The following is a 14,794-nucleotide window of genomic DNA, read 5'->3' on the forward strand; positions in this document are numbered from 1 at the left end:
CGCGCTCGCAGGGATCCTCCGGCCGGCTCGCGGCCCGGGGACACCCCGGGCTCCGCAGCGCAGGCGGGGACTCCGCGCCGGCCCGCCCCGCCCCGCGCACGCCGCCCCCGGGCGCGCGACACCCGGCCTGGGCGCCCAGCGCGAGCGCCAAGCCCGGAGCAAAGCGCGCACCGAGCGCCCCTCGGCGGCCCAGCGCGCAGGCGGCCGCCCCGCGCTCTTCCGGAACCTTGGCCGGGGAAACCCAGCACCAGGGGCTTGCAGCTTCCGGAAGCGCGCTGACGCGGCGGGAGGGTGGGCGCGGCTACCCTGAAACCCGCTCTGGCGAAGGGGTCGTCCACCCAAGTGGCTTTCGTGAAATTCTTCCCCAATCATTTCTGCCACAATCCCTTCCCCTGTGCTCAAGACCTTTCATGCCTCGCCTACACGCTGTGCCTGGGTGTGATGCTGGGGTTCGAACCCTCGTGCTTTGTGCAGGCTTTGGCAAGAGCTCGGCCGCAGAGCTGCATCTCTACACTGCACTCCAGCTAAAGGGGCTGGCTGGCTGTGAACCTTTCAAGGAGTAACCGATGCTATAGTAATGAAGCGGTGAAGACTGATTGGAGAGGGGGTCAGGAGCTCCATGAGGGGACACGCGGAGAGGTGGGAGAGCTAGCTGTGTGTGACTAGACTCCTCTGGACTCTTCCTTCCCAGTCAAAGTCTGACCCACATGCCAACAGAGAAAGTTGGGTAGGTGGGTGAATGAGTGTTGGGGGCTGCAGAGAGCTGATTCTGAATCCCTCACAGGAAGTAGAAAATGAGGAAGACTGGAGGAAGGCTCCAACCACCATTTGAAGCAAAAAGGATTTTAAAGGTAAGAGCTCTTGGCGCTGGGCATGACTGCCTTTCTGGTCTATAAGGTCCATGGAGGTAAGTTACCCTGAAGGCCCAATTGATCCTCTGCACTTGGCACGTCTTCTACATACATTTCCGTTAGCTTACAAAGCCCTGTCATAGGACTTCACTCATCGTCTCCTCAAGCCTGAACTACCATCTTGCCATCTTACACACATGTGCCCAAGACAGAAACGTGCAGGGCCATCATTAGCGCTTCCATCTCTCTTGCAGCTGCCCTAATTTCTGAATTGTCTTGTTTCTCTTGTCTAAGGATGTCAGATCTGTCACTTTTCCACCTGCAAAGCCAACACCCCAATCCATCCCGCCATCATCTCTCCTGACCAATTACAGCAAGGTGTTCCCCAGATCAAGCTGTCTCCCCCAGTTGCCAGAAGTTCTTAAAATCTCCAATCTAGTCATATGACCCTACTGAATAAAAATACTGTCTTTAAGATAAAATTCAAATTTGTCACAATGGCCACTATCAACCTCACCCACTTCACTCTTTTTTGTTTGTTTGTTCTTGAGATAGAGTCTCACTCTAGCCCAGGCTGAACTTGAATTCACTATGTAGTCTCAGGTTGGCCTTGAACTCACAGCAATCCTCCTACCTCTGCCTCCCCAGTGCTGAGATTAAAGGCGTGCGCCACCACAACCAGCTCTTGACCCCTTCTCCTTCCATTCTTCAGGTTGGTCAGGCCCCTCCTCCCAGCCTGCTACCCCTAGTGCTCCCAGCAGTGGCCTATTTGATGGGGCCCTCATTCGCCCTCATGGCCTCAGTTCACTCTCCCAGTACACCCTTTCCTAAATAAGCTGATCAACTTGTCAAGTACACTTCTATTCCTAGGACCACAGATACCAGCTGTGGACCTTAGGGAAGTTACTTGATAGGCCTGTGACTCTGATTTCTCCTCTGTAAAATAGTTCTCCATACATTTTAGGATTATGGATCCTAAGGATCTAGCAAACTGATGAGTGCTGTGCAGAAATTATCGATTACAGTTGCTATTTTTATTTCTTAACTATAATCACAGTTGCAGCTACACAATTATTTGTTTAGCTGTTCATTTATTTAATGTCTGCCCCTCTGCAATATGGCAGCATCATGAAGGTGTGGCAGTACCCAGGTATACCACTTTTATCTCCCACACTTAGCATAAGTGCCTGGCACATAACAGGTGTTTTAGTAATATTATCCATTTAATATCTAAAGGAATTATTTTCATCTTGACTTTTTTTTGAGTAGCCCAAATTACACTCATGTATCTGTTATCTGCAAGGCATATGTTGCAGGCTGGTGATGGACCAGGAAAGCGAGGCCTGGAGGATGAGTCTGTCTGTGGTGAGCAGAGCAGGACTGGGAGCTTTCTGGAGTCAGTAATTACAGATGTCATTGTCATCTCTTTCTCAGGATTTAATCCTCCAACTGGTGGCACCTCACCAGTGGGAAGCTTCCCGGGATCCCCCACAGCTGTTACCCTCCCTCAGCACTCTCCCCTCCACTCTAGCCATCAACTCACTGCCTTAGGGAACTGTAGGCTGCTGGTTGTTGTGTCATTACATACGATCCCCTGAGGATCTGGGCTGAGACACAGCAGCTCTAGAAACTACCCTCGGTCCTGGTAGTTTTGTGTACTCACTAATCTGTATTTGCCAAAATTTAAAAGAGAAATTTGTTAGGGAATAGGTAGTAGGTAAGTTGAAGGAAAATAAGTCAAAGGGGGAAAGATGGCACAAAAGTGCTAAACTTTTTTTCAATAAGCATTAGGCATGTTTGGAGGGAATCGCCTGCCAGTATAAATGGATCAGAAAGAGAGAGTGGAGGTGGAAAAGCAGTCAGTATCTTGTACATGAGGAATAAAGAAGGCACCAAGCTGATGCCGTAGCCTTGCGGATGGAGATAAGTGGTTTCCAGGGGCATGATAGAAAAATAATGAACACCCCCCCCCCCAGCCATGGCAAAAAGAAAAAAAAAACAGATTAAAAAAGTCTGATACATACACCAACATACTTTGGGAGGAAACTAGAAAGCAAAAGCCTGTATATAACTCCTGGATTTGCCACCTACTTTCTGTCTGACCAAGGGAGATACCTAAACCTCAGTTTTCTCTTACCACTCAGGATGGTCTTAATTCTCTCAGTGGATTGTACTAAGGATCAAAGGGGATACCAGTGGCATGTGATGGCACACACTGGTAATCCCAGCACTTGACAGGTGTAGGCAAGAGAATCTGAAGGAATTCATGGTCACCCTCAGTTGTACAATGAGTTCAAAGCCAACTGGTCTGTATGAGACTCTATTTTCCAAAACCAAAAAACAGGGCGGGGAGATGTACATATTTTTGAATGCCTCCTGAATCATAGACAACAGTGTAAGCAACATTACTTTTTAAATATACTCTTTTTGGGCTGGAGAGATGGCTTAGCGGTTAAGCGCTTGCCTGTGAAGCCTAAGGACCCCAGTTCGAGGCTCGATTCCCCAGGACCCACTATAGCCAGATGCACAAGGGGGCGCATGCATCTGGAGTTCGTTTGCAGTGACTGGAAGCCCTGGCGCGCCCATTCTCTATCTGTCTCTCCCCTTCTCTCTGTAACTCTCAAATAAATAAATAAAAATGAACAAAAAATGTTAAAAAATACTCTTTTTATATTTTTCTTTGGTGTGGATGTGTTTGTGTAGGGGCACATATGTGTTTGGGTACATGTGTGGGGGGTGCATATGTACGTGTGTGTGGAGGCCAAAGTACAACTTCGGTGCTACCCTCAGATGCTCTTCACTTCGTTTGAGACAGGGTCTCTCGCTGTCCTAGAGCTCACTAGTTAGACTAGATTAGTTGTCTAACAAACTCCAGTGACCATCCTGTCTCTGCCTCCCCAGCACTAGAATTGTAGGCACACACCACCACATCTGGATTTTTTTAACATGGGTTCTGAGGATCAAACTCAGGTCCTCATGCTTGCAGAGCAAGCATTTTACCCACTGAACAATCTCCCCAGACTCTCACCCTGTTTAATGGCAAGTAATTCTTAATGACAAAAAAAAAGAGCATACAAATTGTCATGTGAAACTTTATTAAAAAGAGAAATAGTATAATAAAACTACTTTGTGGTTTTGTTTTCATTAAAAAAAATAAACTAAGTGAAAAGGGAAAAGACTTACAACTAAATAATTTGTTATCTTACTAAAAATGAGTAATAAATAAGGCACTTATAACCATGTAATTATACAGCCTACACACATTTGGACACTGAAGAGTACGTGCTACAGCGTACTACAAAAATCACATTGTCAGTGGTTAGCAGGCTACAATTCAAATCTTTTGGGTACCCTGTTGATAAGACATTCAAGAAAACTACACACAGAGCTGTTAACAGTTGTATCTGTTTTAGTATCACTATGGCTTCTATCAAATTACCCATTTCCCCTCACCAAGAAGAAGATAAGGAAGTATGAAGTTCCCTCCACCGGAGTATTTATTATCCTACTCGTTCACCTGGACATTCAAGTGAGCCACGGCTAAGGCAGTGGTCTGAATCACTCATCTAGCATCAGCATCTTAGGGCAGCTTGCCCTGAGCCATCCACTAGTCAACAATGTTACTTTTATCAATCTTACATTTAATGTCTGGGCATGCCCACAGAGAGGGTGCATTGCCTCCTTATGCATTGACTTTGGTTGTTCAGTATTTTAGGTTTGCTTTTGAGTTGTGAGAACTGGAACATTAATCTTCAGTGCTGATTTAATAGCTTTAAAACTGTCACAAAGACTCTTTTCAAACAACTTATTTTCTTTTTTTTTCCCTCTTCCTCTCAAGGATTATGTATTTAAAAGTCATGGAATGTAAGAGTTTGAGAACTCCTTTCACCTCTCAACCAGGCAGCTAAAAATTGATGAATTCCTCCTGCCATCCCTCACATGATGAGACTGTTAGTACTTCATAGAAGATGGAGATGTGGGATCCCCCCTCCCCGCAACTGAATGAAAAACAAGACTCAAGCCCAGACTTGAATTGCCACCCCTCACCAAGAGCTCCTAAACTTTCAGGGGGTCTCTGCCTAACAGTGAGAAAATCAAGCCCTCTCCTTTACAGATTCCAGCCCTCCAGCATTCTGAAATAGAAACTCTCTAGTTGATTTTTTAAAATACAGACGTTGCCATGGAAACATACTGTTAAAAAAATAACATAAATGAATTATAAACATTCAAGTATTTCTAAAGGTTTGCATAAAAACAGCAGCAATTAAATTTTTTAAAAAAATGTAAATTTGCCTTGTCTAACAGTGCACAGGCTCTTTATATAAAAGGAGGAAAGGCCAGGAGAGCTGATAAAAGCCTCCAAAAGATTCACTTGGTCCAGTTTCATCAGCGCATGCTGACCTGGACATTTCCATGACCTCCTCAGAAACCTACTTTCCCCAGAACGAGGAAGGGCACCATTTCGTGTAACAGAGTTTAAAGTCAGTGCAGTGCCAGGGAGACTGAGACCTGAGGTGCTATGACTTTGGAAGTTGTCCATCTAGAAACTTTGATGGTTAACTAAAGAATTTTTAATTTTAAAAATTCTGTTTAATATTAATTTAAGTTTTAGATTATTTTTAATTTTTTAACTTTATAAATTGCTTAAAATTTTAATTTTTAAACTATTAATGATGGAATATGAAAATATCTATCAGAGGGTCTCCCAATTTGGCGAGTTATTCATAGAACAAACTTATGGTTGGTATTTCTTGGTCCCGTGCAGTCTCCTTTTTCTCTGTACTTTTTACCTGAGGATTATTCACAGCCCATTGAAAAATAAATAAATTAAAGCAAATTGCTTTGGATGATACTTCAGGAGTTCAGAAGCCTGATCCAGGATAGACCTTTCGTGGTGAACAATGTCTTGGTCCAGTTTTCCTGTTGGCCACTATTTGGCCAGCTGTAGAACCCGAGCTCTTCCTGCTGAGGAGGGCCACGGGGTTCACAGAGCGTCTGTGGGGAGTGCGCAGGACTGGACTTCCCGGTAAGCCATCTGCCTCCTCGCAGAGCGCAGTCTGAGGAAAAGAACCACCGAGACCACCAGGAGGAGAAGTCCCACGATGAACAGGATGACCAAGGCTGCCTTGGCTCCCCTTGGACCCAGATTCTTGCCAAAGAAATAGAGCTCCTCCTTCCCAGGTTGATCTGTGAAAAAGAAAAGTGAGGCATCAGGCAGCTGCCTCTTTCCCAAGGGTGAAATATGGAGGCATTATCGTACAGGAAGCAGGAAAACATGTCATTACCCTTGGAGGGCACTGTGGCTGGGTGAAGAGCTCCTCCAGAAGGAGACTTGGTAGAATATGGAATCCTGTTGTCTGGGGGAAAGAGATATGTGGATGGGTTTATAAACAAGAGAAGGAGATTATTTCCATGGTACAACGCATGTCTTTACACCCATGAGGACTTTACCTCCCTCACTCCCCCAACCAGCTTTGGCCATCTTTCTTGGATTTTCACTAGGCTACTTCACACTAGTCCACAGGCATTCCTGCTCTTTCTAATTCCCCAGCCCATTAAAAAAAAATATATATGTGGTCCAGGAGAATCAAGCTCAGACATTGTCAGGCCCTCTCGAGCCCCTCAAGCTTGTGGCAAGTGGTCTTACCTGCTGAGCCATCTCTGCAGCCCTTCTGTTCGTGTTTTTACTAACAGCCTTCTTGAAATCATGGCCTCTGAATCAGCCTGGGCTCACACTCCACACTTAACCATGTCCTCCAGCTGCCACTCAACCCTGTAGTCTGCCCTCTCCATTTGGTTACATATTGACATGTCTGCCTCTTTCCTTGCTGTGAGCTCCGTGGGGGCTATATTTCTCTCATGCCTCCTGTTTTCTGGATCTACGAAAAGTTGGTGCCATCAGCTGGGATCCCTGACAGATAATACCTAGGTTCCTAAGGACTGTGTAGGTTGTCTCCATGCCAGCATGGATGTGATCCGACACATGACAGTGCAGCAGCCACGTCCCTGGGTGATCTGCAAACAGTTCGATGGTTTGGAACGTCCCAGGAAAGAGATCATACACATCTTCTCGGTAGGATTTATCTATCTGTAAAAGTCAAAAACATAGCTTGTGGCTTCTTTGCTTACATGGCCAGAAGAAAAAGAAGAGCAAAGAAACACATAGCAAGCACAAGGAAGGGAATAATTAGATCAGAAATCCATAAAATCATGAAAAGAGGGGCTGTGGAGATGGCTCAGCAGGTTAAGAGCACTTGCTATAAGCGTGAGCGTTTCAGGGAGTCCAAAGGTCACGTGAGTTCAAATTACTGGGTGTGGCCCAATCAGGTGGGGAACAGAGACTGGTGAATCACTAAGGCTCAGGAATACTGCCATTGCACACTAAGAGAGAAATTCCATTTTGATGTACAGATAAGCAAGAGAGGAAGGACAACCAACGTTCTCTTCTGGCCTCTATGAGCACACACAGTGCACACATTGACACATAATGCATGCACACACCTCACACATACCACCAACACCTCCATCATCACTACCACAGACTACACACTCAAAACAAAAGAATAGAAAAACAATACAAATCAAAGAAACCTAAAACTTGTTCTTTGAACACATCCATTAACTGACAAACTGTGGAGTGGCCAGTTTCTAGGATGGCCACTCTGCCTCCCGAGTGCTGGGATTAAAGGAGTGCACCACCACGCCTGGCTTCCCTCCCATTCTTTATGAGGGTTAGTCTGTGTGGCCAGTTTACATACAGCAGAAGTAAAGGCATTCCATTTGCAAAATTAGGCTATAAAAGACAGATTCTCTCATAGATCTCTCTTAAGTTGGTTAGTCTGGGTAAAGCCAGCTCCTGCACCATGCCCATCTTAAGCCTTTAGTCAACAGCCAAATAAGCAAGGTTAAGAAAGGTTCTGTGGCTCAGACAAACCTTTGGCAACTGCAAACCCAGCTTCCTTGATTGTATCCTCAAGATGTGGAACCAGAACCAGCTAGCCAAACCACACCCAGATTCCAGACCCAAAGAAATGGTGGTAAGTCCTTGTTATTTTAGGTCACTAAATTTTAGACCAACTTGTTATGCAGCAACAGATTCTGTAATACAAATCTCAAGAAATACTAACCAAGATAAAAATGATACAAATTATAAACATAGGAAAGGGATAACATCCTTAAAACTTTACAGATACAATAAGAATAAATAATGTTGTGTAATTAGTTCCTTGTCCACAAACTCTACAACTTATATATGATGAACAAATTCCTAAGAAACATGATGTGCCAAAGATCATTTGAGAAGAAACAGATGACCTGACTCACACTGGATCTATATTTATACTATCTAGTAGGTCCTAACTGCTTGACTGGCAAAATCTACCAAATATTTAGAGAAATGATATGAGGTGCTAGGGTAGTGGCTGCACAAGAGTGAGATCCTGTGATCAGATCCCCAGAACCAACGGAATGCTAGACATGGTAGGGTGCACCTATAATCCTAGTGTGCCTACTGCAAGATGGAAAGCTGAAGTAGGAGAATCCCCAGAAGCTCATGGGGGACCAGCTAAGCTAGTGTACACAACAGTAAACAAAAGACCTTGCCTTAAACAAGGTGGAAGGTAAGTACTGAAAACCAAGGCTGTTCTGTGACCTCTGTATGCATGCTGCGGGACCCCATGCTCACTCGCACCCTCTCTGTCTCTGTCTCTGTCTCTGTCTCTGTCTCTGTCTCTCTCTCTCTCTCTCTCTCTCACACACACACACACACACACACACGCAATTTTTTAAATATTTATTTATTTGAGACAGTGAGAGAGGGAGAGAGAGGGAGAGAGAAAGAAAAAAAAAGAAAGAAAGAAAGGCAGATAGAGAAAGAATAGGCATGCCAGATTTTCTAGCCACTGCAAATGAACTCCAGACACATGCTCCACTTTGTGCATCTGGCTTTACATGGGTACTGGGGAGTCAAACCTGGGTTCTTTGGCTTTGTGGTACTTTAAATGGGTGGTTCCCAATATATTCATGATTTTATTAAAGTTTGTAATTTAGATCTGCAGCCACCTGGCTGGAGGAGGTGTCAGTGGGGCAGAGCCTAAGATCCATCCCTAAGGCCTGGGGAATTCCAGTCTAAAGATATAAAACATGTCTGAGCTTTGCCTGGAGTTCCTAGGTGTGCTTGTTTATGGTGCTGGTGTGGCTTGTGGCTTGCTCTCTCTCCCTCCCTCTCTCTCTCTCTCTCTCTCTCTCTCTCTCTCTCTCCCTCTCTCTGCTTGTACCTGGGAAAGCAGGCCAGCTTCTTCTTTTATTGTGGAACTCCCCCTGGATCTGTAAGCTTCAAGTAAATCCGCTCTTTCTCCCATAAATCATGCCTGGTCTGTAGGTTCATCTCAGTGACCTGAAGCTGTCCACTATATAGTATTGTTACCAGAAGTGGAGTAGAGTTGATGCACAATGAATTTGACCATGTGGATTTTGGTCTTTTGGAATGTGTGCTGGAGGAATGGGAAATTTGGTGCTTGCAACTGAAGATGCTTTCTGAAGTGGTAAGCCAAGTTTTATGAACTATTCTCATAAAAGTTTGAAAATGCTAAGTACAGAGAAAATTGCATTTAAAGGCTTGGCTTATGAAGTTTCTAAGGGAAAGGAAAGACTACCAAAACTTTGTTGAATCTGGGCTACTGACATAAGGGCTGGCTGCATTATGCTGCCCAGGCCTAGATAATTTGAGGAAGGTTAAATTTATAATGGATTGATGTGCTTGGCTAAAGATATAGGACTGAGAAATTTAAGATTTTAAGTATACTACACACCTTAACTACTAAGCCATCTCTCCAGCCCCACATATATATATATATATATATATATTTTCTACATTTAGAAAATATTTTATTTATATTTATTTATGTATTTGAGAGAGAAATTAAGAGAGCGAGAGAGAAAGTGGGCACACCAGGGCCTCCAGCCACTGCAAATGAACTCCAGACCCAGATGCATGCACCACCTTGTGCATATGGCTTACATGAGTATTGGGGAACTGAACCTGGGTCCTTAGGTTTCACAGGCAAGCACCTTAACCATTAATCCTTCTCTCCAGCCCAACAATTTTTTTTAAATTTTTTAAAAAGGAAATAATACTAATTCTAAACAAAGTAAGAAAATAAAATATGGAAGAACATTTCCATTTATTTTATAGAGCTAGTATTAATTACCCTGCTACAAAAGCCAAACACACACATTACAGAAAAGAAATATGTAATCCATATCCCTCATACATAGATGCAAAAATCCTCAACAAAATACTAGCAAGTAAAATCCAGCAATACTCAAAATAGGCAATGTATCATGACCAAGTAAATTTTATCAAGGTAATTAAAAAATGATTCCATCTATCAGTGGACTGAAGAAAATTATGAATAGATTAAAGAAGAAAAATTATATGATCAGATGCAGAAAAAAGACATTTAATATAATTTTATATCTGTGTATGATAAAATCTCTTAAGTAAATTAAGAATAAAAGGACATTCTCAACTTAGTAATAAGTTGTATAAAATATCTATGACATATTTTATATTCTATAGTGAATGACTGCTATCTTTCTCCCTAAGGCTAAAAGAAGGCAGAGCTGGGTGTGGTGGTACATACCTTTAATCGCAGCACTTGGTAGGCAGAGGTAGGAGGATTGTTATGAGCTTGAAGACAGCTGGAGACTACATAGTAAATTCCAGGTCACCCTGAGCTAAAGCAAAACTCTACCTTGAAGAAGAAAAGAGAAAAAAAAAAAAAAAAGGAGGCAGAGATCTTCATTTTTCTCAAAATTATGGTAAAGGTACTATAGTACAACAAAACAAAAGAAGGAGAGAGTCAAATAGATTGAAAATAAAGGAAAGTTCATCTCTGTTTATAAACAACATCATTTTCTATGTAGAATGCCCTCTTCTTAAGATCTATAGAAAGCTACTAGAATTAAAGCAAATTTAGCAAAATTGTAGGATCCAAGGCTGTGGTAGTAGTTTGATGTCCCTCCATTGAATCAAGTAATATTAAAATTAAGATGGCAGCTTCTACCCCTAGCAGGCAAACTCCTGCTGTGGAGGGGGCGTGGTCACTGAGGGTGGATCTGAGTTCTAGCTTAAAGTATGCAGAGTGCAGTCTGCTGGGGTCCCTGCTGTGTGATTGTTTGCTTTGTGGTGCTGGTGTGTGGTTGTGTCTCTGGATCTGTGTAAATGGGGCCAGCTTCTTCTGCCATTATGGAACTTCCCCTGGATCTGTCAGCCCGAAATAAATCCTATTCCTCTCATAAACTGTGTCTGGTTTGAAACTTTATCCTTGTATCATGGAGCTGACTGCAATAAAGGCTCATGTGCAAATATTATTTCTACTTCTATGCATTGGCAATAAACAATTAGAAATTTAAAACAATACCCTTTATACCATCAAATCTTAGATATGTGATTTATTTAAATATCTGGAAACTATTTGATATAGATAGATAGATAGATAGATAGATAGATAGATAGATAGATATAGATATAAATATAGATATAGATATACTGAAAACTACAAAGTGCTCATGTAATAATAAAAATAAATAGAAAGGTATATCATATCCAAATATAGAATAGACCTACATATATGTGATAAATATGATTTTCACAAAAGTATACAAGTAATTTAATGGTAAAATGAATAATGGCTTTTCTTTCAGCAACAGGGTCTTGCTATGTAGCTGTGGTGGTTTGAATAGATGGCCCCCAATATATTCAGTTCTTTATTGTTTGTAGTTTGCATCTGCTGGCTACCTGGCTGGAGGCAATGTCACTGGGTGGATCTTTAGGTGTGGTGGTGGGTTTCAGATTTCAACCTATAGATATGCAAAGTGTGCCCAGCTGGAGTTACTAAAGTATGCTGTGCTGTGGCTTTTGACCTTTAGGCTTGTACTTCTCTCTCTCTGCTTGGACCTGTGAAGGCAGGCCAGCTTCTTCTGCCATTTATGGAACTTCCCCTCGATCTGTAAGCTTCAATAAATATCCCTTCCTCCATAACTGTGTCTGGTCTGGAAGTTCATCTCAGCAAGCCTGAATCTGTCTGATACAGTAGCCTAGGCTAACTCAAAGTTGTTTTTAGACTAGGCAATGCTCTTCCTCACTCAGCCAAAAGCATGAACCATAAAAATGATATATTTATTAATTAAGACATTTTGTTCTTTGAGATACTGTTGAGAATGAAGATAAGCCAAATACTGAGAGCAAATACTTGCAAATCACATAAAGAGTTTCTTTCTAGAATATATAAAGCACTGTGGTGCAACAAAAGAAATAATCGAACTTTTAAAAGATAGCCCACACTACCCAAAACAATCTAGAGATTAAATACAATCTCTATCAAAATACCAATGACATCAAATTATGAGGAATACTTCTAGAATATTTCTGACATCTTCCCCCTCCCCCTCCCCCTCATCAAAATAGAACAGTTGAAGTACCCTGGTTCTACCTCCTGTTCACTCTCTCTCTCACTACACATGCAATGTGACCATCTGGGCTCCCCGCTTCTGCCACCATGCCTTCCCCATCATGATGGACTGTATCCCTGGAACTATCAGCCAAAATAAACCCTTTTCTTCCTTAAGATGCTTCTTGTCAGGTATTTGTCACAGTGACAAGAAAGTACGTGAGCTGGATGTGGTGACACATGTCTTTGATCCCAGCACTCAGGAGGCACAGGTAGTAGGATCACCATGAGTTCGAGGCTACCCTGAGACTACATAGTGAATTCCAGGTCAGCCTGGACTAGAGTGAAACGCTACCTCAAAAAAAAAAAAAAAAAAAAAAGTACCTGATATCACTTGTGTTGGTGCTACTGCAAATTAGACATGGTTACCATTCTCTGCTTCCTTGTACACAGTACTGAGACTAGAAGACAGACTATGTGGACTTTCTCCCTGGAGGTTGATTCAGCAGGTCTGGGGTGGGGCATGGCAATCTGATCTTTAACAGGCTCCAAGGATGGTTCTGCAGTACAGCTAGCTCTACCCATAGGGCGCAGCAGAGCACACGTGGTCGTGGTCCAGCCAGCTCTCCAGGGTGGAAGTCAAGATAAAGTTTGGGTGTTCTCAAGCCAGAATTTGAAAAATCCCCTTTATTAAACAGCACTATTCTGCTGAATGGCTGGTTAGTTGCTGTTGTTGTTTTGTAAAAAAAATAATAAATACATATGTTAAATAGCCTGGGGCTGAGGAGATGGCTCAATGAGCAAATTGCTTGCCATGCAAGCATAAGGATCTGAGTCTAGATCCCCAGAACCCATGTAAAAATATGACTGGCATGGTGGTATGTGCCTGTAATCTCAGCTCTGGCAACACAGAGACAGGAGTGTCATCTGGTCTTTCTAGCTAGCTGACTAGCTTTTCTTTCTTTTTTTTTTTTTTTAAATTGAACTTATTATCATTTTATTTTTGAGAGAGAAACAGAGTGAGAGGGAGAAGGAGAGAGAGAAAGAGAATAGGTATGCCAGGGCCTTTCAGCTGCTGTGAACAAACTCCAAACGCGTGTGCCCCTTGTGTGAACGTGCGACGGTGCACACTTGTATCACTTGCATCTGGCTACTGTGTAGGACCTGGAGATTTGAACAAACATTCTTAGGCTTCGCAGGTTAGTGCCTTTCCTGCTAATCCATATCTCTAGCCCCTGGATAGCTTTTCTAGCAGAATTGGTGAGTTCCAAATTCAATGAGAGACCTTGTCTCCAAAGAATAAAATGCAGAGCAATTGAGGAATACCTAACATCAACCTCTGGCTTCCACATGCGTGCACATACATATGCACATATACCCCCATATGTGCACACAAATATTTACAAACATGTAAATACACATGCACACATACCATGCCATGCACACATATACATGTGAAAAAGGAAATGTTGATCAAAAGGAGGGTTGTAGTCACATACTGTGTTCCATTCTCTCAGAGGTACTCCCTCACAAGCATGGCCGTGTCTCTCACTTATCCTGTCAGAAACGCCATCAATGTTAGTTCAGTCTTCCTCAAAGCACTTTCCTGATACTTACTTTGAACAAAAAGCTCTCCGCGTGGTAATGGATGGTATGTATATCCACTTCACTTCCTATTCCCAACAAGTACCAGTTAGTCATAGTGTCTTCATACATTATGAGGCCAGGGAGATTTCCAAAGATCTTCCCATTGATTGCTAAAGTGAGAAGAAAACAGCCTCTGGTCAGTGAGAGGACACATACCACCTCATTTGGGTTTAGAAATGGTTCAACCTTTTCAGGTCACTGCTATTCTTATCTACCAGACAAACAGGTAACAGCCTCCCTCACACTTACAATGACCAAAATTTCCTTGCACAAAGGAAGCCAGGAAAGAAAATGACAGGCTTTTCAAATCTGTCTGTCTGTCCGTGTGTATGCACAGACACAAGCCATAGCACGTGGAGAAGACAAAGGATACCTCAGGTGTCTGTCCTCACCCTCCGCCTCGCTTGAGACAGGCTTTCTTTGTTCTTCTCTATGCATGTCAGGCTGGCCGGCACATGGGTTCCTGGGGATTCTCAAGTCTCCATATCCTATGTCTCCATAAAAGCACTGGAATTACAGCTGCACTACCACAGCTTCACCTGGGTTCTCGGGATGTGAACTGAAGTCTCCACTTGAGTAGCCAGCAGTTTCCCACTGAGCTCTCTCCCCAGTGCTACCACTTGCTTCTCAAAGCTCCATCCTGAGTGACAGTGTTGCTTTTAAGTATCTCCTATTTGGAAAGTAAACTGCAGGCTCATTGGTGAGAGCAGCACTTAGATCTACACATGGGTAGACTAAGCCACCCAGAATTGAGTATATGCATGTTTATGCATATATAGTCTATAATATGAATTTGAAGCTATGTCAACAATGTTTCACTTTCTGAGAACTAGTGTGAGTCAG

General features: G+C 43.0%; 1 protein-coding gene and 1 long non-coding RNA gene across 2 annotated transcripts in view; one reads left to right on the forward strand and one right to left on the reverse strand.

The window, feature by feature from the left end:
- The first annotated feature begins 319 nt into the window (after positions 1–319).
- Positions 320–5,139, forward strand: LOC123459374. The gene is made up of 2 exons (XR_006636258.1): positions 320–851; positions 4,690–5,139. It is a non-coding gene; the product is annotated as an uncharacterized LOC123459374 (long non-coding RNA).
- Positions 5,140–5,835: 696 nt separating this feature from the next.
- The window catches only part of Hephl1 (hephaestin like 1), a 71,864-nt gene continuing 62,905 nt past the window's right edge, over positions 5,836–14,794 (reverse strand). The window contains exons 17-20 of the mRNA XM_004661931.2: positions 13,922–14,061; positions 6,777–6,939; positions 6,137–6,208; positions 5,836–6,038 (exon numbers count right to left, since the gene is read on the reverse strand). Coding sequence (XP_004661988.2) covers positions 5,836–6,038; positions 6,137–6,208; positions 6,777–6,939; positions 13,922–14,061 — 578 coding nt within the window. The remainder of the gene's footprint in view (positions 6,039–6,136; positions 6,209–6,776; positions 6,940–13,921; positions 14,062–14,794) is intronic.

The sequence above is a fragment of the Jaculus jaculus genome, chromosome 3, assembly GCF_020740685.1.
Source record: "Jaculus jaculus isolate mJacJac1 chromosome 3, mJacJac1.mat.Y.cur, whole genome shotgun sequence".
Classification (NCBI taxonomy): domain Eukaryota; kingdom Metazoa; phylum Chordata; class Mammalia; order Rodentia; family Dipodidae; genus Jaculus; species Jaculus jaculus.